Source organism: Oncorhynchus clarkii, chromosome 18 (assembly GCF_045791955.1).
Source record: "Oncorhynchus clarkii lewisi isolate Uvic-CL-2024 chromosome 18, UVic_Ocla_1.0, whole genome shotgun sequence".
Taxonomy (NCBI): Eukaryota; Metazoa; Chordata; class Actinopteri; order Salmoniformes; family Salmonidae; genus Oncorhynchus; species Oncorhynchus clarkii.
The window spans coordinates 51,278,034-51,300,309 of NC_092164.1; the positions used below are offsets into that span (position 1 = coordinate 51,278,034).

The 22,276-nt window shown below is 47.6% G+C and overlaps 1 protein-coding gene across 49 annotated transcripts in view; it reads right to left on the reverse strand.

Moving 5' to 3' along the window:
• The window catches only part of LOC139373654 (cytoplasmic linker associated protein 2), an 81,791-nt gene extending 60,658 nt beyond the window's left edge, over nucleotides 1-21,133 (reverse strand). For 38 of the 49 annotated variants that reach the window (XM_071114413.1, XM_071114431.1, XM_071114427.1 and 35 more), the window contains exons 1-6: nucleotides 20,232-21,133; nucleotides 15,222-15,300; nucleotides 11,746-11,849; nucleotides 10,883-10,974; nucleotides 9,927-10,002; nucleotides 6,323-6,420 (exon numbers count right to left, since the gene is read on the reverse strand). In XM_071114413.1, coding sequence (XP_070970514.1) covers nucleotides 6,323-6,420; nucleotides 9,927-10,002; nucleotides 10,883-10,974; nucleotides 11,746-11,849; nucleotides 15,222-15,300; nucleotides 20,232-20,429 — 647 coding nt within the window. In that variant the 5' untranslated portion in view covers nucleotides 20,430-21,133. The remainder of the gene's footprint in view (nucleotides 1-6,322; nucleotides 6,421-9,926; nucleotides 10,003-10,882; nucleotides 10,975-11,745; nucleotides 11,850-15,221; nucleotides 15,301-20,231) is intronic. The other 11 variants (XM_071114418.1, XM_071114437.1, XM_071114432.1 and 8 more) reach the window with 1 other exon arrangement.
• Between the last annotated feature and the right edge of the window lie 1,143 nt (nucleotides 21,134-22,276).

Genomic DNA, 22,276 nt, shown 5'->3' on the forward strand with positions numbered 1-22,276 from the left:
CAGACAGCTTAGCTCTCCTGATTACTGACGATTAGCGATAGGCTCCTCAGCTGCGTAGCATTTCCACACCGCTCAACAATTAGCCGACATTAGCATTTCCATATTGATTTATCCCCCGAATTAGCATAGTCGTTATCCAAATTAGCATAGCGTTATCATTTCCATACGGGATGATTAATGGGTCAGTGTGTTGCTGCGTAGCGTAGCGGTAGCTCCCATGCTACTGTCACGCTGGAGTCCTCTGCTCTTTGTATCCAACATGGTGCAGTGACTCAGAGACCGAAGGAGGGAGAGAGGGAGCAAATTAAAGAGGGAGGGGACAAGAGAGGTAGGGAGGAGGAACGTGGAAGAAAGAAACAGCAGGAGACAAACGCATATTACGCGGCACGCGACGAAGCACCACCCATCATCTCTCAGACACATACACCACAGGAAAAGGTTCAATCTCAGGGAAAGGCTTTGTGTGTGTTTTGTATGACATGGAACAGGGCAGTGTTTGTGTGACAGCGCAGATATGCTGTTCCCCTTCACATAACCTCCCACACAGAGCACACAGATTTCAAAAGGGGGAGGGGCGTTGGCGCTGCCAGCACAGGGAGAGAAAAGCTGCCCCTCCCCCTCTCTTTGTCCCTCCCTCCCTCTCTCTACTTCTCATCACATGTCCTCCCAGTCTTTCCTTTTCCCACTCCTTTCGTTTGTCATATTTATCATAGATACCCCTTCGTCTTCTCCTTCCCTCTCCACTCTTCTCCTCCCCTCTCCACTCTTCTCCTCCCCTCTCCACTCTCCTCCTCCCCTCTTCTCTCCTCCTCCCCTCTTCTCTCCTCCTCCCCTCTTCACTTTTCCTCCACTCTTCTCCTCCCCTCTCCACTCTTCTCCTCCCCTCTCCACTCTTCTCCTCCCCTCTCCACTCTTCTCCTCCCCTCTCCACTCTTCTCCTCCCCTCTCCACTCTTCTCCTCCCCACTCCACTCTTCTCCTCCCCACTCCACTCTTCTCCTCCCCACTCCACTCTTCTCCTCCCCTCTCCACTCTTCTCCTCCCCACTCCACTCTTCTCCTCCCCTCTCCACTCTTCTCCCCCCCTCTCCACTCTTCTCCTCCCCTCTCCACTCTTCTCCTCCCCTCTCCACTCTTCTCCTCCCCTCTCCACTCTTCTCCTCCCCTCTCCACTCTTCTCCTCCCCTCTCCACTCTTCTCCTCCCCTCTCCACTCTTCTCCTCCCCTCTCCACTCTTCTCCTCCCCTCTCCACTCTTCTCCTCCCCTCTCCACTCTTCTCCTTCCCTCTCCACTCTTCTCCTTCCCTCTCCACTCCTGGCCAAAGCGCACACATGTAAAGACTTCTCTCTCTCACCCAATCATCTTTCTTTCTCAAAATCATTCCCTTTCCATCTCTTTATTATCCCAGCTCTACATATCTCATCCTCCTCTCTGCCTCTCCCTCTGTCCATCTCCTACTCCCACTTCTCTTTGACCTTTTCCTGATATGTGATCTGGTCATCTAGGCCTCTGGCTGCACCCCCATTACACGCACACACACACTTCTCTAAAACAGGCCTAAGCAGACAAAGCTCTCACTGAATAGAATGTTCTCTCCCAGACAGTGTTTGTCTGTATCAGTTAACATCACAACATGTGACAGACAACACACACACACACGCTATTTATTCATACATGAGAGAAAGGGAGATGGAGAGTGCGAAAGAGAGAGAGGGGAGACTGTGCTCAGAATGACAACACTCCAGGCTCCTTATTACGGTAACCACGGTGACCAGAGCAAGTCCCTCAATGGAGCACTTCAGAGACTGCACACTCCTCCCTCTCTGTATTGTCCAGTGCCCTCTCCCACTTTCCCTGTCCCTCCTCCCCTTCTCCCCCGCTTCCTCTGTATTGTCCAGTGCCCTCTCCCACTCTCTGTCCCTCCTCCCCTTCTCCCCCTCTTCCTCTGTATTGTCCAGTGCCCTCTCCCACTCTCTGTCCCTCCTCCCCTTCTCCCTCTCTTCCTCTATTGTCCAGTGCCCTCTCCCACTCTCTCTGTCCCTCCACCCCTTCTCCCTCTCTTCCTCTGTATTGTCCAGTGCCCTCTCCCACTCTCTCTGTCCCTCCTCCCCCTCTTCCTCTGTATTGTCCAGTGCCCTCTCCCACTCTCTGTCCCTCCTCCCCTTCTCCCTCTCTTCCTCTGTATTGTCCAGTGCCCTCTCCCACTCTCTGTCCCTCCTCCCCCTCTTCCTCTGTATTGTCCAGTGCCCTCTCCCACTCTCTCTGTCCCTCCTCCCCCTCTTCCTCTGTATTGTCCAGTGCCCTCTCCCACTCTCTGTCCCTCCTCCCCTTCTCCCTCTATTGTCCAGTGCCCTCTCCCACTCTCTCTGTCCCTCCTCCCCTTCTCCCTACTTCCTCTGTATTGTCCAGTGCCCTCTCCCACTTTCTCTGTCCCTCCTCCCCTTCTCCCTCTCTGTATTGTCCAGTGCCCTCTCCCACTTTCTGTCCCTCATCCCCTTCTCCCTCTCTGTATTGTCCAGTGCCCTCTCCCACTCTCTGTCCCTCCTCCCCTTCTCCCTCTCTTCCTCTGTATTGTCCAGTGCCCTCTCCCACTTTCTCTGTCCCTCATCCCCTTCTCCCTCTCTGTATTGTCCAGTGCCTTCTCCCACTTTCTAGAGACGATTTCAAGTTTTCATAACAAATCGGTATTCGCCAAACGGGGGATGATTTAACAAAAGCGCATTTGCGAAAAAAAGCACAATCGCTGCACGTACCTAACCATAAACACCAATGTACCTAACCATAAACATCAATGTACCTAACCATAAACACCAAGGCCTTTCTTAAAATCAAAACACAGAAGTATATATTTTTAAACCTGTATATTTAGCTAAAAGAAATCCAGGTTAGCAGGCAATATTAACCAAGTGAAATTGTGTCACTTCTATTGCGTTCAGTGTAAGCAGAGTCAGGGTATATGCAACAGTTTGGGCCGCCTGGCTCGTTGCGAACTAATTTGCCAGAATTGTACAAAATTATGACATAACATTGAAGGTTGTGCAATGTAACAGCAATATTTAGACTTAGGGTAGCCACCCGTTCGATAAAATGCGGAACGGTTCCGTATTTCACCGAAATAATAAATATTTAGTTTTCAAAATGATAATTTCTGGATTTGACCATATTAATCACAGGAGTATTCCTGTGTTTATTATACACTGCTCAAAAAAATAAAGGGAACACTAAAATAACACATCCTAGATCTGAATGAATGAAATATTCTTATTAAATACTTTTTTCTTTACATAGTTGAATGTGCTGACAACAAAATCACACAAAAATGATCAATGGAAATCAAGTTTATCAACCCATGGAGGTCTGGATTTGGAGTCACACTCAAAATTAAAGTGGAAAACCACACTACAGGCTGTCCTTAAAACAAGTCAAAATGAGGCTCAGTAGTGTGTGTGGCCTCCACGTGCCTGTATGACCTCCCTACAACGCCTGAGCATGCTCCTGATTAGGTGGCGGATGGTCTGCTGAGGGATCTCCTCCCAGACCTGGACTAAAGCATCCGCCAACTCCTGGACAGTCTGTGGTGCAACGTGGCGTTGGTGGATGGAGCGAGACATGATGTCCAAGATGTGTTCAATTGGATTCAGGTCTGGGGAACGGGCGGGCCAGTCCATAGCATCAATGCCTTCCTCTTGCAGGAACTGCTGACACACTCCAGCCACATGAGGTCTAGCATTGTCTTGCATTAGGAGGAACCCAGGGCCAACCACACCAGCATATGGTCTCACAAGGGGTCTGAGGATCTCATCTCGGTACCTAATGGCAGTCAGGCTACCTCTGGTGAGCACATGATGCCACCTCACACCATGACTGACCCACCGCCAAACCGGTCATGCTGGAGCATGTTGCAGGCAGCAGAACGTTCTCCACGGCGTCTCCAGACTGTCACGTGTGCTCAGTGTGAACCTGCTTTCATCTGTGAAGAGCACAGGGCGCAAGTGGCGAATTTGCAAATCTTGGTGTTCTCTGGCAAATACCAAACGTCCTGCACGGTGTTGGGCTGTAAGCACAACCCCCACCTGTGGACGTCGGGCCCTCATACCACCCTCATGGAGTCTGTTTCTGACCGTTTGAGCAGACTAATGCACATTTGTGGCCTGCTGGAGGTCATTTTGCAGGGCTCTGGCAGTGCTCCTTCTGCTCCTCCTTGCACAAAGGCGGAGGTAGCGGTCCTGCTGCTGGGTTTTTGCCCTCCTCCACGTCTCCTGATGTACTGGCCTGTCTCCTGGTAGCGCCTCCATGCTCTGGACACTACGCTGACAGACACAGCAAACCTTCTTGCCACATCTCGCATTGATGTTCCATCCTGGATGAGCTGCACTACCTGAGCCACTTGTGTGGGTTGTAGACTCCTTCTCATGCTACCAGTAGAGTGAAAGCACCGCCAGCATTCAAAAGTGACCAAAACATCAGCCAGGAAGCATAGGAACTGAGAAGTGGTCTGTGGTCCCCATCTGCACAACCACTCCTTTATTGGGGGTGTCTTGCTAAATGCCTATAATTTCCACCTGTTGTCTATTCCATTTGCACTACAGCATGTGAAATTAATTGTCAAATCAGTGTTGCTTCCTAATTTGACAGTTTGATTTCACAGAAGTGTGATTGACTTGGAGTTACATTGTGTTGTTTAAGTGTTCCCATTATTTTTTTGAGCAGTGTATTATAACGAAGTCTATGATTTGATATTTGATAGAGCAGTCTGTCTGACTGAGCGGTGGTAGGTAGCAGCAGGCTCGTAAGCATTCATTCAAACTTTACTGCGTTTGCCAGCAGCTCTTAGCAATGCTTGAAGCATAGCGCTGTTTATGACTTCAAGCCTACAAACTCCTGAGATTAGGCTGTCAATACTATAGTGCATATTAGAACATCCAATAGTCAAAGGTATATGAAATACAAATGGTATAGAGAGAAAAAGTCAACCTATAATAACTACACCCTAAAACTTCTTAACTGGGAATATTGAAGAACTGGGAATATTGAAGACTCATGTTAAAATGAACTACAAGTTTTCATATGCTCTGAGCAAGGAACTTAAACTTTAGCTTTTTTACATGACACATATTGCACTTTTACTTTCTTCTCCAACACTGTTTTTGCATTATTTAAACCAAATTCAGCATGTTTCATTATTTATTTGAGACTAAATAGATTTTATTTATGTATTATATTAAGTTAAAATAAAAATGTTCAGGTCAGTATTGTTGTAATATATATGAATAAATAATAATAAAAAATATATATATATTTATTTATTTATTATTATTATTATATTTTTTATTATTATTTTATTTTTATTTTTTATTTATTGCACTACAAAAATAAAAATAAAAATAAAAAATAAATAAATAAATAAATAATAATAAAAAATATATATATATTTATTTATTTATTATTATTATTTTATTTTTTATTATTATTTTATTTTTATTTTTTATTTATTTATTTTTATTTTTTAAAATCGGCCGATTAACTGGTATCGGCTTTTTTTGGTCCTCCATTAATTGGTATCGGCGTTGAAAAATCATAATCGGTCGACATCTAGTGACAACCCATACATGGCACATACAAAATATATTGTAGTATACACACACACACCACAAGCACACACACACCAAAAGCACACACACACACCAAAAGCACACACACACCAAAAGCACACACACACACCAAAAGCACACACACACACCAAAAGCACACACACACACCAAAAGCACACACACACACACACACACACACTCCAAAAGCACACACACACACACACTCCAAAAGCACACACACACACACACACTCCAAAAGCACACACACACACACACACACACTCCAAAAGCACACACACACACACACACACTCCAAAAGCACACACACACACACACTCCAAAAGCACACACACACACACACTCCAAAAGCACACACACACACACACTCCAAAAGCACACACACACACACTCCAAAAGCACACACACACACACACTCCAAAAGCACACACACACACACTCCAAAAGCACACACACACACACACACTCCAAAAGCACACACACACACACACACTCCAAAAGCACACACACACACACACACTCCAAAAGCACACACACACACACTCCAAAAGCACACACACACACACTCCAAAAGCACACACACACACACTCCAAAAGCACACACACACTCCAAAAGCACACACACACTCCAAAAGCACACACACACTCCAAAAGCACACACACACTCCAAAAGCACACACACACACACACACAGACAGATAGACAAACACTCACCGTGTGGCAGGCAGGCCTCTCTTTCCAAGGTCGGCTCTGACTCTCTCTCCTATGTGGCGATACACATCCACCAGTGATGCTGTGGCAGCCTCACGCACCTGCACACAGGATACACAACATCCCACAATATTCTCTCATCTTTGGATTTTAGCTTTATTTATCCAGTATCATTATTATCTAAACACTTAAATAATATCCTATTTCATTTCATATTATTCACATTTTAGTCAAATAGCAGATGGAGATAAGAATTACTGTAGCATTAAACATCGATTGGCCCCTTACTCTAAACATAAGCATCCTATTGGCTCTTGACTCTAAACAGGAGCATCATAACTCAAACTTGTGGACAGTAGCCAGAGGAGTCAACAGTACAGACAGCCAGGGACTCAGAGGGGAGTCAGTGAGTTCTCCCACTAAGGTCACCGGTTTTTTTATTTCACCTTTATTTAACCAGGTAGGCCTGTTGAGAACAAGTTCTCATTTACAACTGCGACCTGGCCAAGATGAAGCAAAGCAGTGGGACACAAACAACATAGTTACACATGGAATAAACAAACGTACAGTCAATAACACAATAGAAAATCTGTATACAGTGTGTGCAAATGAAGGAGGAAAGGCAATAAATAGGCCATAGTGGAAAAGTAATTACAATTTAGCAAATTAACACTGTAGTGACAGATGTGCAGATGAGGATTTGCAAGTAGAAATACTGGTGTGCAAAAGAGCAGAACAAAACAAATATGGGATGAGGTAGGTAGTTGGTTGGATGGGCTATTTACAGATGGGCTATGTACAGCTGCAGAGATCGGTAAGCTGCTTTGACAGCTGATGCTTAAAGATAGTGAAGGAGATATGGGTCTCCAGCTTCAGTGATTTTTGCTATTTGTTCCAGTCATTGGCAGCAGAGAACTGGAAGGAAAGGCGGCCAAAGGGGGTGCTGGCTTTGGGGATGAGCAGTGAAATATACCTGCTAGAGCGCGTGCTGCGGGTGGGTGCTGCTATGGTGACCAGTGAGCTGAGAAGGCGGAGCTTACCTAGCAAAAACTTATAGATGACCTGGAGCCAGTGGGTTTGGCGACGAATATGTAGCGAGAGCCAGTGAGATCATACAGTTCGCAGTGATGGGTAGTATATGGGGCTTTGGTGACAAAACGGATGGCACTGTGTTAGAATGCTGGAGGCAGTTGGAGTGTTGGAGGTTATTTTGTAAATGACATCGCCAAAGTCAAAGATCGGTAGGATAGTCAGTTTTACGAGGGTATGTTTGGCAGCATGAGTGAAGGAGGCTTTGTTGCGATATAGGAAATCGATTCTAGATTTCATTTTGGATTGGAGATGTTTAATGTGAGTCTGGAAGGAGAGTTTACAGTCTAACCTGACACCTAGGTATTTGTAGTTGTCCACATATTCTAAGTCAGAACCATCCAGAGTAGTGATACTAGGCAGGCGGGCGCGGGCAGCAATCGGTTGAAGAGCATGCATTTAGTTTTACTTGCATTTAAGAGCAGTTAGAGGCCACGGAAGGAGTGTTGTATGGCAATGAAGCTCGTTTGAAGGTTTGTTTGCACAGTGTCCAAAGATGGGCCAGAAGTATACAGAATGGTGTCGTCTGCGTAGAGGTGGATCAGACTCACCAGCAGCAAGAGCGACATCATTGATATATACAGGGAAAAGAGTCAGCCCGAGAATTGAACCCTGTGGCATCCCATAGACTGCCAGAGGTCCGGACAACAGGCCCTCCGATTTGACACACTGAACTCTATCTGAGAAGTAGTTAGTGAACCAGGCGAAAGCAGTCATAAGAGAAACCAAGGCTGTTGAGTCCCGCCCACACACAACCCATTCTGCCTCTGCGCTCAGCCCATCAGAATTCCAACTTCCTACACACACACACACACACCGTCAGGAGTGTGTGTGTGGTCAGGACAGACAGGATGAGTGACCTCAGATAACTGATCGGCAGAGGATAATGCATGAACTTTCCATCGACTCCCCCCCCCCCCGCCCACACACACACACACACCTCTTACCCCCCAGTGAGATGTGACTTCACAACCTTCATTCTCACTAGGCTTGCAGGACTTGACAGGGTGTATTCATATGGTGCCAGTGTGTGTGTGTGTGTGTGTGTGTGTGTGTGTGTGTGTGTGTGTGTGTGTGTGTGTGTGTGTGTGTGTGTGTGTGTGTTGTGCTAAAAGAAGGAGGATTTTCCATAAACACACAGATTAGGTCCACTCCTCTTTGAGTGGGATTAAAACACTGGGGGAGGTGTACACACACATGAGCCATGCGCTCGAGACGTGATTGGCTTGGTGTGTTGTAAAGGGTGCTGTGATTGGCTGAATACTGCAAGTGTTAAATTCTGATTGGCTGAGAGCAGAGGCAGAATGGATTGTGTGTGGGCGGGACTGCCAAGGAATATGGGGGATGGTGATTGGTCGGGACAAAAAAAATGACATCCACAAGTTTTTCTGCATTGTGAATAGACGTGGAATTTTATGATTTGTTTTTAATCATTTTAACGGAGAACCAAAAAAAGAAATGGCAGTTTAAAAGTTAAGCAAAATTATCCATTTGTCACATTCCTAGAGTGTAGGAGGATAATGATTGGGTAGCTGACAGGCACAGATTTCAACCCTGGGACAGACCCAGACCCTAATGATTGGGTGGGACGAAAACAAACAAAGAAAAATCAATAGTTACATATCAGGATATAAATTTATGATAAATTGTATCATTTTGACAATGCTGCAATATTGTTTTTGCGCTAGGCTGTTCCATCTTAAAAAACAAACTAATAGGGACCCTGTTCTCAGCACTTTTATTCTCCTGACTGATCAGAAGTCGTTGTAATGGCCCTCATCTCTCTGCAGCAGACATATGTTGAGCAATATGTTTGGAACATCGAATCCCAATAAAATCTCATTATCGAATCGCAATTTATATAGAATCTTGAGAATTGAAATACATATCGTATCAGCACCTAAGTATGGTGAGGTCTCTGGCAATTCCCAGCCTTAATAGACACACGCAATAATCACTCTGTGGGTGAGACGGGGTTGGGGTCTCATGTTTCAGTGGTGAAACCAGGGTTCTCTCTCACCCAGCTAGTTAACAGTCTCCCATTGACTGGCTAATAACAGAGGAAACGATTAGAATAAGAAACTCCAGCACACTGGCACTCCTGTATTGTCGTATACTCCACCATAGAAACACAATGATTAGAACTTCTATGTTCTCCACAATGGGTTTAACGGAACTCAAACCAAAAGCAGGTCTGTAACAGGGCTTTCCTCTCTATATTACATTAACACTGCCAGAAGACGACTGGCCACACCTCATAGCCTGGTTCCTCTCTAGGTTTCTTCCTAGGTTCTGGCCTTTCTAGGGAGTTTTTCCTAGCCACCGTGCTTCTACACCTGCATTGCTTGTGGTTTGGGGTTTTAGGCTGGGTTTCTGTACAGCACTTTGAGATATCAGCTGATGTAAGAAGGGCTATATAAATACATTTGATTGAACATTCTCTACATGTTAGGCTTTAAATACAGACAGAGACAGGGACAGAGACAATTCAGGTTCACCCTCAAGCAGCGTCTCTTACCTGTGGGTTCTGATCTCCTGTCAGAGTGCAGAGGTACGGAACGATCTTACTGAGACTCAAAGGCTGAGCACCATACCTGAGGGAGGGGTGAAGAGAGAGAGTTTAGTTGTGTAACCGACCATCATTCAGTAGCATTCACCAGTAGGCTTTAGAGAGACCTTTAGCTACGTAGCAGCTTAGAATTTACCACAACAGTGTTGCTATTAGAGATGATGGTACAATTAGCGAGGAGATGCTAAAGGCTTTAGGTTTAGAGAGTGGTGCATGCCTTAGAGTAGTGTTAACAGCATAAACTAACCCTGCAAGTCAAGTACTTTCTCCACTTCCCTAAATCCTAACACCAGTCCAATACTTCTAAATGGACGGCAGGTAGCCTAGCGGTTAGAGCGTTGGTCCAGTAACCGAAAGGTTGCTAGATCGACTCCCTGAGTTGACAAGGTAAAGATAAGATATGTCGTTCTGCCCCTGAACAGGCAGTTAACCCACCGTTCCGAGGCCGTCATCGTAAATAAGAATTTGTTCTTAACTGACTTGCCTAGTTAAATAAAAAAATGTGGAGATGAGTGGAGAAGTGGACAGATTGGGACTCAGGGTAGGTCACTATAGAGCCACCAACTTACAGGTAAGAGGAGTCATTCTGGAGAGAGAGTGGGTGGTGTGGGTCTTAGTCCCTCACTCTCACACCCAGGTATGAGGAGTCATTCTGGAGAGAGAGTGGGTGGTGTGGGTCTTAGTCCCACACTCTCACACCCAGGTAAGAGGATTCATTCTGGAGAGAGAGTGGGTTGTGTGGTTCTTGATCCCCCTCTCTCTCACACAAACAATATGATTATGTCCCATGTAAGCTGCAGTAGGGGATTCATATTGTTCTGTGGTATATGACCCTCTCTCTCCTTTCCTCTCCGTATGACCTGTGACCTCAGGAAGTGATTGATGGTGAAAGAGGAAGTACTCACGTGTTGAGGGTGGCGCAGAGAACCAGACACACGCCCTCTCTGCTGCGGAAATTCTTATGTTTAAAACCAGGAAGCAACCTCTCCCACACATACTACAGAGAGAGATAAAGATTGAGAGAGAGTTAACATTGAAGGAGTCTATGGGAGGCAAAGTGAAGGGGGCTCAGCAGATTACTGACAGAGAAGGTTACAGTGTCTGTGTAAGTAATTTTCCATGCAGTTCTGGTTATGTCCAGATGAGGGAGCTGCTGATACTGTCTTATTCTAGAGCTTGGCAGCTTTGGCGAATGATGTATTAATGATAGAATCAGAGGGAGAGAGACTGTTCTTTGGTTGCTGTAAACTCTCGCTCTCTGAGGTGAGCTTCTCACAGTTCTGCGCCGGAACTCCTCTACCCAGCAGGCCAAGCTTCTCACAGTTCTGCGCCTGAACTCCTCTACCCAGCAGGCCAAGCTTCTCACAGCTCTGCGCCTGAACTCCTCTACCCAGCAGGCCAAGCTGGTTAAAATATCCTGATTAAAGCCAGTTAGTTGTAATCCGGTTATAATGTAATGTGGCTGTAACAATCTACAGGAGCTGCAGAACTCCAGGCCTGACACCTAATGCTCCTGGAATACAGGAAGTCAGGGAGGGGACGATCTGTCTGACCACGGGCGTGTGGCAGTGTGCGTCTTTACCCCTCTCTCTCACTTTTGTGCATGTCTCACCATAGGCGATGCTGTGTGTATATGACGTGCATGTCTCACTATAGGCGATGCTGTGTGTATATGACGTGCATGTCTCACCATAGGCGATGCTGTGTGTATATGACGTGCATGTCTCACCATAGGCGATGCTGTGTGTATATGACGTGCATGTCTCACCATAGGCGATGCTGTGACTTCCATACAGCGGAGGATGACAGTCTGACTCTGTTCTCTGACCTGGTCCTTACTGTCCCCCAACCGGTCCACTAACGCAGGGACCACTGTGGAGAGATGTCAGCACATAATATAATACATAACCATGTACCCTTTATTATGTACATTAAATCACACACACACACACACACACACACACACGACCTTAGTGCTCCCTAGTGGACTTGTTTAAGAAAACAACAAATGTCACAAATCACAGGTCAATCACACACACTTACTCACACAGAGACAATCAAATGGCATATTTGAAAACTTGACTTGAATCCATAATGAAACATTGGAGGTACAGAGGCTACTAGACAGACTTAATTAGACAGTGGGTCTCTATGGGACAGGGTTACTGTCGAGTTCACACAGTTGTCTGGTATCAGACAGACAGAGAGGAAACAGAGTCTGGACCAGACAGACAGACAGAGAGGAAACAGAGTCTGGACCAGACAGACAGACAGAGAGGAAACAGAGTCTGGACCAGACAGACAGAGAGGAAACAGAGTCTGGACCAGACAGACAGACAGAGAGGAAACAGAGTTTGGACCAGACAGACAGAGAGGAAACAGAGTCTGGACCAGACAGACAGAGAGGAAACAGAGTTTGGACCAGACAGACAGACAGAGAGGAAACAGAGTTTGGACCAGACAGACAGAGAGGAAACCGAGTCTGGACCAGACAGACAGACAGAGAGGAAACAGAGTCTGGACCAGACAGACAGAGAGGAAACAGAGTCTGGACCAGACAGACAGAGAGGAAACAGAGTTTGGACCAGACAGACAGACAGAGAGGAAACAGAGTCTGGACCAGACAGACAGAGAGGAAACAGAGTTTGGACCAGACAGACAGAGAGGAAACAGAGTCTGGACCAGATGGAGTTGAGATTTTTCTTAGAGGCACTAGTTTCTCTGCTACTGTTTTATGCAATCCTCAGACTCCCCCTTTGAACCTCAAACACACGCGCGCACACACACAAACCGAGGGCGAGGAAGGTTGCTGTAGGATGACATCACCATGTCACTCCCCCGCTGATGTTTTTTGGGAGGAATGCCTGTGTGTGTGTGTGTGTGTGTGTGTGTGTGTGTGTGTGTGTGTGTGTGTGTGTGTGTGTGTGTGTGTGTGTGTGTGTGTGTGTGTGTGTGTGGGTGGGTGTTGCTACCACAGCTGGTTTCATAAGCAACAGGGGCAATACGGGTCCAGCACACAGCGTCGGGGGGGCATTGTTGCCGAGACGGACACACGTCATCGTCTGATGTTAGCATCAAACACACACATACTGAATATATGTGGGAGTTCAATGTGGTATTCACCAAAAAACTCATCTCTTCATTCATTGTCATTTTAGCTCTTTAAACTGTTGCATTAGAGGACTGAGGTTTCACTTCTTCTGAACACTGGACACACACTCCTCACAACGCTGGACAAGATGGCCACAGCCCATCGTCACGAGAGACAGGAACAGAAATACACAACACACAGCGAGTGGGGAGTGAGTCAGTTCTGTGTAGATCACTAATGTCCCTCATTAATCACTATGATCTCATCTCACTCTCCTCTGTATTTGTAGAGAGAGGGCTAGAGCCAGAGGGCTAGAGCCAGAGGGCCAGAGGGCTAGAGCCAGAGGGCTAGAGCCAGAAGGCCAGAGCCAGAGGGCCAGAGCCAGAGGGCTAGAGCCAGAGGGCTAGAGCCAGAGGGCCAGAGCCAAAGGGCTAGAGGGTCAGAGCCAGAGGGCCAGATTGCCAGAGGGCCAGAGCCAGAGGACGATAGAGCCAGAGGGCTAGAGCCAGAGGGTCAGAGCCAGAGGGCCAGAGGGCTAGAGCCAGAGGGCTAGAGCCAGAGGGCTAGAGGGCTAGAGCCAGAGGGCCAGAGGGCTAGAGCCAGAGGGCTAGAGCCAGAGGGCCAGAGGGCTAGAGCCAGAGGGCCAGAGCCAGAGGGATAGAGCCAGAGGGATAGAGCCAGAGGGGTAGAGCCAGAGGGCCAGAGGGCTAGAGCCAGAGGGCCAGAGGGCTAGAGCCAGAGGGCCAGAGGGCTAGAGCCAGAGGGCCAGAGGGCTAGAGCCAGAGGGCCAGAGAGCTAGAGCTAGAGCCAGAGGGCTAGAGCCAGAGGGCTAGAGCCAGAGCACGATAGAGCCAGAGGGCCAGAGGGCTAGAGCCAGAGGGCCAGAGCCAGAGGGCCAGAGGGCTAGAGCCAGAGGGCCATAGCCAGAGGGCCAGAGGGCCAGAGGGATAGAGCCAGAGGGCCAGAGCCAGAGGGCCAGAGGGCGATAGAGCCAGAGGACGATAGAGCCAGAGGGCCAGAGGGCTAGAGCCAGAGGGCCAGAGCCAGAGGACGATAGAGCCAGAGGGCTAGAGCCAGAGGACGATAGAGCCAGAGGGCTAGAGCCAGAGGGATAGAGCCAGAGGGGTAGAGCCAGAGGGCCAGAGGGCTAGAGCCAGAGGGCCAGAGGGCTAGAGCCAGAGGGCCAGAGGGCTAGAGCCAGAGGGCCAGAGGGCTAGAGCCAGAGGGCCAGAGAGCTAGAGCTAGAGCCAGAGGGCTAGAGCCAGAGGGCTAGAGCCAGAGCACGATAGAGCCAGAGGGCCAGAGGGCTAGAGCCAGAGGGCCAGAGCCAGAGGGCCAGAGGGCTAGAGCCAGAGGGCCATAGCCAGAGGGCCAGAGGGCCAGAGGGATAGAGCCAGAGGACCAGAGCCAGAGGGCCAGAGGGCGATAGAGCCAGAGGACGATAGAGCCAGAGGGCCAGAGGACGATAGAGCCAGGGGGCCAGAGGGCTAGAGCTAAGGGGCCAGAGGGCGATAGAGCCAGAGGGCTAGAGCCAGAGGGCCAGAGGGCTAGAGCCAGAGGGCTAGAGCCAGAGGACGATAGAGCCAGAGGACGATAGAGCCAGAGGACGATAGAGCCAGAGGACGATAGAGCCAGAGGACAATAGAGCCAGAGGACAATAGAGCCAGAGGACAATAGAGCTTGTCTAGAGGATATTTTTGCCCTGAACGCCAAGAGAGATATTAGACTAAACTTTTCCATTAAGGACATTACACACACACCACAGAGAGGAGAGGAGTGTGTGTGTTTTCAGTTGGGTTCAGGCAAAGTCACAGAGGGTCGTTTTCCCTTTGGAGTCTGACAGCCTGTCTCCTCCTAGAGCTAGACTGTGTGTGTGTGTGGCCAGCCTGGGTGACAATGACAACTGGTGGCACCTGCAGCAGTGGTCTGACAGGACAGAGTTATATAAGTACACCACACGCACACCAAAGGCAGATACAGGAGCAGTCCATGAGGGCTGTAGGGTGTGTGTGTGTGTGTGTAAGGGGGTTAGATGGGTTGGTCCTACAGTAAGCCAGATGATGTGCAGCCTAAATATAGAACAGAGGATGAATCAGGAGAGAGAGTGAGAGAAACAGAAAGAGAGAAGAGGTAGATGAATATAAGCATCTCACCTGTTCCCAGGTATCCTCTGAAGCGCTCCCCCAAGCGATCGACAAACGCCCCGGCAATGTCTATCCCCAACAACGCCACCTACAGGACAGACAAACACAATACTGTCAACACAGGGTGACACACAGAGAGACACACACCCCCTCAACACACACAGTATCAAAGTTAGAGTTCTGTCTCTCTCTGTAGTCTAGTTTTCCAGTGTGTGTGTGTGTGTGTGTGAGAGAGAGAGAGAGATTAGGATCTGATCTCATGCAGAGGGAGCTGTGTGTCTGGAATGCTTATGTTGGCAGACCACGATGGAAGCACAACATTCCAGAGAAAATCTGTAAAAATATTCCCCCTCTCCCAGAGAGAGAGATCCTGACTGCTGTTATTCACTATTTTAGTCAAACAGATTGAGAGGAGCCAGGTAACCACAGACAGAGGGAGGGAGATGGAGACAGAGGGAGGGAGAGAAAAAGGGAGAGAGGATGAGGGAGATGGTGAAAGAGGGAGGGAGAGAGGGAGGGAGAAATAGGGAGGTAGAGAAAAAGGGAGCGGTAGAAAAAGGGAGAGAGAAAAAGGGAGAGAGAAAAAGGGAGAGAGAAAAAGGGAGAGAGAAAAGGGGAGAGAGAAAGAGGGAGGTAGAGAAAAGGGGAGAGAGAAAGAGGGAGGTAGAGAAAAATGGAGAGAGAAAGATGTAGAGAAAAAGGGAGAGAGAAAGAGGGAGGTAGAGAAAAAGGGAGAGAGAAAGAGGGAGGTAGAGAAAAAGGGAGAGAGAAAGAGGGAGGTAGAGGAAAAAGGGAGAGATAGAGGGAGGTAGAGAAAAAGGGAGCGGTAGAAAGAGTATGTCTCAGATTATGCTCTTGTGGAGTATTGAGACCAAAGGCGTCATGACATCATATGTTGGACCAGGTCCAGAGGTCTGAGGAGGAGGACAGAGAAGATGGCTGCTTACAAGACAGAGGACACACCGAGAGAGAGGGATGAGAGAGGGATGAGTGGAGGCAAGGCAAAGAGAGCAATGAAGGAGAAAACAGAAAGCAGAATAGAGGGAAGGGAGGACAGAGAAGAGGGCAGAGAAGAGAGAGGACAGGGGAGAAGGGAGGACAGAGGAGAGATGACAGAGAAGGGAGGACAGAGAGGAGGCCAGAGGAAAGAGAGGCCAGAGGACAAAGAGAGAGAAGGGAGGACAGAGAGAAGAAAGGACAGAGACGAGAGGACAGAAGAGGGAGAAATGGGAAGAGAGAAGGAGAGAGAGAAGAGAAGACAGGGAAGAGAGAAGGAGAGAGAAGGGAGGACAAAGGAGACAGAAGAGAGGGAAGAGAAGAAAGAAGAGGAAAGGAAGGAGTGAGAAGAGAGAGAGTAGGGAGGACAGAGGAGAGAGAGAGAAGAGAGAGTAGGGAGGAGAGAGAAGAGAGAGAAGGGAGGAGAGAAAAGAGAGAGAAGGGAGGAGGGAGAGAAGGGAGGAGGGAGAGAAGGGAGAAGGGGGAGAGTAGGGAGGACAGAGAGAGAAGAGAGAAGGGAGGAGAGTAGGGGGAGAGAGCAGAGAGAGAAGAGAGAGTAGGGGGGAGAGAGAGAAGAGAGAGAAGGGAGGAGAGTAGGGAGGAGAGAGAGAAGAGAGAGTAGGGAGGAGAGTAGGGAGGAGAGAGGAGAGAGAGAAGAGAGAGAAGGGAGGAGAGTAGGGAGGACAGAGGAGAGAGAGAAGAGAGAAGGGAGGAGAGTAGGGAGGACAGAGGAAAGAGAGAAGAGAGAGTAGGGAGGAGAGAAGAGAGAGTAGGGAGGAGAGTAGGGAGGACAGAGGAGAGAGAAGGGAGAGAGTAGGGAGGACAGAGGAGAGAAAGAAGAGAGAAAAAGGAGGAGAGTAGGGAGGACAGAGGAGAGAAGGGAGGACAGAGGAGAGAGTAGGGAGAACAGAGAAGGGAGGACAGAGAAGGGAGGACAAAGGACAGAGAGAAGACACCCCCTCCCTCCTCCCTCCCAGCCATATGGCAGCTCCACTGGAGGGGTTGAGAGCAATTGAGGGGGCTGTGTATGTGTGTGAGTTTACCTGGGGGTGACAGTGGGGGAAGTCAGCAGGCTAGCTGAGCAGTGAACACACCCACTGTGACTAGAGGGAGGAAGAGGAGGGGAAGAGAGGACCATATGTCCACTCAGGTATCGTCAGGCCCCTCTGATACTAACACACTGAAAACAACACACCAAACCTCAGCTGTCAGCCAGTGTTCATGACTCACTGTGCATGTTGTCTGGCTGGTAGTGACCTCGCAGAAACACACAATAAAGATGAAGTAGCATCTTTACCAAAACTGCCGGGTCAACTGTCAGACCAGCCGTCCCAACCAGAGGAAAAGCCTGGCCTCCATCTGAGAAGGGGAATCCCTTTCTGACCATGTTCAGAGGACTCGGATCTGACAATGGAAGAATCTCAACTGCACACTCCTCCTGTCCTCTCTCTCTTTAAACCCACTGAGGAGAAGGTCACAGGGAGGGACCGCTGACCTTCTCCTCCAATGGGTTTTGAGAAGGAGGCGAGGGGACACCAGGAGTGTACAGTTGAGATTCTCCCATTGTCTGAGACCTAAACACTATCCCAGGCTTTAGCTCAGCAGGGTAAGTTTAGTAGAGTGCAGCTAACCTGGGTTCCAACCCAGTGAATCAGCAGCTCTAAAACATTCAGAGAGCGAAGATAAGGCAGTCTGCAATATTAATGTGGCTGCTGTGGAGCGTGTGTGTTGCAGAGGGAATGGCCTTACTGTTATGTCAATGAGCATGAGGAGAATTTGCTGCAGTGTGTTTGAGAGAGAGGAAGAGGGAGAAAGAGGGAGAATGAGAGAGGAAGAGAGGGATATATTTAGTCCATAAATAAAAGAGGAACCAGCAACATTGTCTCTACCTTCTTGCCCTTTGTGCTGTTGTCTGTACCATGTTTTGTGTTGCTGCCATGCTGTTGTTGTCTTAGGTCTCTATGTAGTGTTGTCTCTCTTGTCGTGATGTGTGTGTTCTATATTTTTAACCCCGCCCCCGTCCCAGCAGGAGGCCGTCATTGTAAATAAAAATGTCTTCTTAACCGACTTGCCTAGTTAAATACAAAAAATGACAACTCTCCTCTGTACAGCAGCTCTCTGAGTGAGTCTCAGTCTGTCTGGGGCATCACACATCCTGTCTCTGACTCCATCACTCTTGACCTCTCTCCAACCTCTCCTCCTTTCCTACTCTGCATCAAATCTCCCTGTCTCCTGCACTCGCGTTTGCTTTTCCTGAATCCCAATCCTATCTGCAGTCACGCTCCCTCTCAATCTCAGTCTCTCTCTTCTGTCCTCCCTCCATCTAGCTCATCTGGGCTGACTCAGCATCTTCACAGCAGCCGGCCCCTCCCCTTTTCTGCTCTCGGCCAATTAGGATCTCTAATTTGAAGAGAAGGGTAAAATCATGATGAATAAAAAATATATAAAGACAGGTGGGACCTGATTCTAGATGTGTTCCTTTGAGATGCTGTGTGAATATAGACATGTACTGTAAACACCGAAGGAGCTCACAAGAGGATAGGGAGTTCAGTTGTAATTGGACCAGGCTCATATAACTAACTCAATCACACCCTGGTCAAAGTGATTATCGTGCTGATGTCACATTCTGTGTTTCTGTCAAACTATGTCATCCTATTATAATAATATATAACCCTAAGGGAAATAATACGACACTTTGAGCTGATTTCAGTTTTATTTCACTGAATCCTCTGAAAAGTCTAGTGACCTTTTTCATTACAGCCCGGTCCAGCCTGAGACTTTCCATGGGCTTAAACTCTGGTGTTATACCAGGGAAGGTAAAGAATCATCTATACTGAACTAGTTTCACCTCCAGTTGAATGTAACAAACATCACCTTCTGTGTCTGCTGCAGGGATTCATTCCATGGTTCAGACATAACTGTCTGGGTTTAGGAGATAACTTAGCAAAGAAAACAAGGGCCACATTCCAGCATTTTCCACAGATATAGATAGATATGATATACTGAGCCAGTTCGTTTTGCATGGACCGGTGTCCCGGATGGGTGGAGATCTAATTTAAGGACCAATGGAAAGGTCTAACACTTTCAAACTCCACCATCAGTGGGCCATGCAAAACGAACTCGCTAATTGACACACACAATGGGTGCCCTGACCCCTCCCCCATCTTCTGCTCTAGTCTGGGTGCTCCTCTGACAATGGGGTCCTCCTCCAAGCACACACACAGCCCACTACTAGCCGTCTGTCTGGGCTAGGAAAACAACCAAAAACTGAAGGATCTCGAACTCAATCCCATCACATTGAGAGTCACAAGATAACATATCACTTGTATTAAATGTATTAGTACTAGATTATTCGCTGTTTATTCTAGCTAACTGGCTGAACAATCGTTGATGGTTAGCAGTTAGCTAGCGTCGGCTATCATTTAAGAAAATGTTACCCTTTTAAACTGCAGGCCTAGTTTGGAGAACATTAGTGGGCTGTTTGAATCAGATCAGCTCAATTTGGTACAATTACAGCTCAAAATACAGGTAACTCACAAAATAAAGGAAACACTTGAGAAAATGAGGGATACAAATTATATTGAAAGCAGGAGTAGTTCCTGCGCGCCTCAGTCAACGAAACACCAAATGATGGAACTGATCGTGGAAGAATGGAGTCGCATCGCCCCAACAGAGTTCCAGACACTTGTAGAATCTTTGTCCAGGCGGCTCTTGGTGGCCCAACGCCCCTATAGACACCACGTTGGCGTTTCCTTTATCTAGTCAGTTACCTGTATCTGTTACAGCGAGACGGCGGGGGCAGTTCGTTATCCAATGAGTAACTTCTTTCTCGCTTCCTAGCTAGCTATTGTCCCCACACTGATCTTCACCCCTGGCTAGGCATCCCTACAGTATATATTCCCTGTCGACATCCTATCACCACAAACATGTCTCTCAAAGTAACTAGTTAGTCAACGATTACCAAAAACAGGATCGATTGGGGGACAATGGACCTCTGCAAAGTACACCGCAACGTCCCCTCACCTTGTAGTTGCTGGAGTTGACCCATCCCGTCAGCTCATCTACAGTTTTATCCAGCCGTGGTTTGTCTTGCTCCACATCGGTGGACCTCTGCGGGTCGTTCAGGTAGTCTATGAGGTCCTGTCCGACCTGCAGCCTGCGGGTAACGTCTTTCTGCAGGACCTGCTGGTAAAAATAATCCATGTTGTCATGTTCCTCCATTGGGCAGGCAGTGCCGTGTGGCCAGCTCCTTCTGGGGCCAGCCGCAGACTACAGGGTGTCCTGGCGGGTTGGGTGTGGAAAAAGGTTCGCTCCGGTCGGTGGTCCCTTTCTTCTGAGCGAATGACAGCTGCCTGGACGCTTGGGTGACCGCTATTTTACGTTTGATCAACAACAAAACAAACGCCTGTCAAATTTGCTTGGCTAGCGCAATCACTTTGTCCAAAACACACACTGCTCAACTTTGATTTCAGCGAAGGATAGAAAATGTTGCACTCGGATAACTAGTTAGCAATAACTTTCTAAAAGTTTTGAAAAATAAGACACATTTGCAGTAAAACTAACCGGGCCTGTATCAATCCACAACACAATAAAGCTACTGGTAGCTAAGCTAACGAAGTTAGTCACGCACGGTGGCAACACCTAGTGGATAGCGAGATATGTGGAAAGCAACGTTAGCTAAACTAACAGTTAGCTAGTTGGTCACAGGCCTGACGCCTAGTTTCGCTTCATTTATGTATTCCATGAGTTGGAAAAACCTCTCCAGGGAGGTGTTGTCGAACCCTTGAAAATAAAGTTGCGCCAAAACTTCTAGAACAGTGTTTCAGCCTTCCTCCCACAGTTCCTGCCTACTTTTAATCCGGGAATAATCGCCCCTGCTAAACTGTCTAGCTAAACCCTCCCCCGCTGAAAGCCAGCGCCAAGCCGGTGACTGCAGTTGACTAGTAGGAGAAGACGACGAAGGGGTCCTTCGCAGGGTTGCCAGGAATTTATTTTCCCGCACATTACTCTGTTTACTTTGAAATATTTTTCATATCTCTTTCTTGACACAAAAAATAACTGCTGTTTATTTAATTTTGCCTACATGTTGCATGAAAATTATTAATATTTTAAGCTGTTTTCTCAGATGTTCCTTATCATTAAAATGTAAATGTCATACTCAGGTGTAGCCCAATACTGGACTAATGGAGCCTAATGTGAGTTAGTCCAAGGACCTTACATGTTCTGTTTAAAGGGTGAATTGGCCCTGGAAGCCAAAACAGCCAAATATTCCAACTAAACGTGAATTGATTCTCAATTGTGATACGGCTATAGAAACATAAAGCTTCTACTTTACTCTATCACATCAAAATCATTTCAAAGATGCAAAATACAAACTCAAACACTGTTTGAGCCTGTTAAACTATAAAAGGTGCGTTTCAATTGAACCTTTTTATTATTATTTCTCACTGATATGAAAGATAAATTCCTTGTGCTTCCAAAACCGCACCACAAGCAATGAATATTAACGTTCAGGCATTGTGGCTCTTAACAGAACTCTCCCCTACAGAAGCCTCCTTCTTCCAACAACTCTTATGTGTAATGCGATGGACCTGAGAGTCATGACCAAGGGCTAACTCAGGTGCAGTCTGGAAAATGTGCACATGCAGTAGCTACCTTACACTACATGACGACCATCTCATTCCAAAATCATGAGCATTAATATGGAGTTGGTCCCCCCCCTTTGCTGCTATAACAGCCTCCACTCCTCTGGGAAGGCTTTCCACTAGATGATGTTCCTACATTGCTTCAGGGACTTGCTTCCATTCAGCCACATTCAGCATTAGTGAGTTCGGGGACTGATGTTGGGCGATTAGGTCTGGCTCGCAGTCTACGTTCCAATTCATCCCAAAGGTGTTTAATAGAGTTGAGGTCAGGATTCTGAATAGGCCAGTCAAATTCTTCCACACTGATCTCAACAAACCATTTCTGTATGGACCTCGCTTTGTGCACGGGGGCATTGTCATGCTGAAACAGGAAAGGGCCTTCCCCAAACTGTTGCCACAAAGTTGGAAGCACAGAATCGTCTA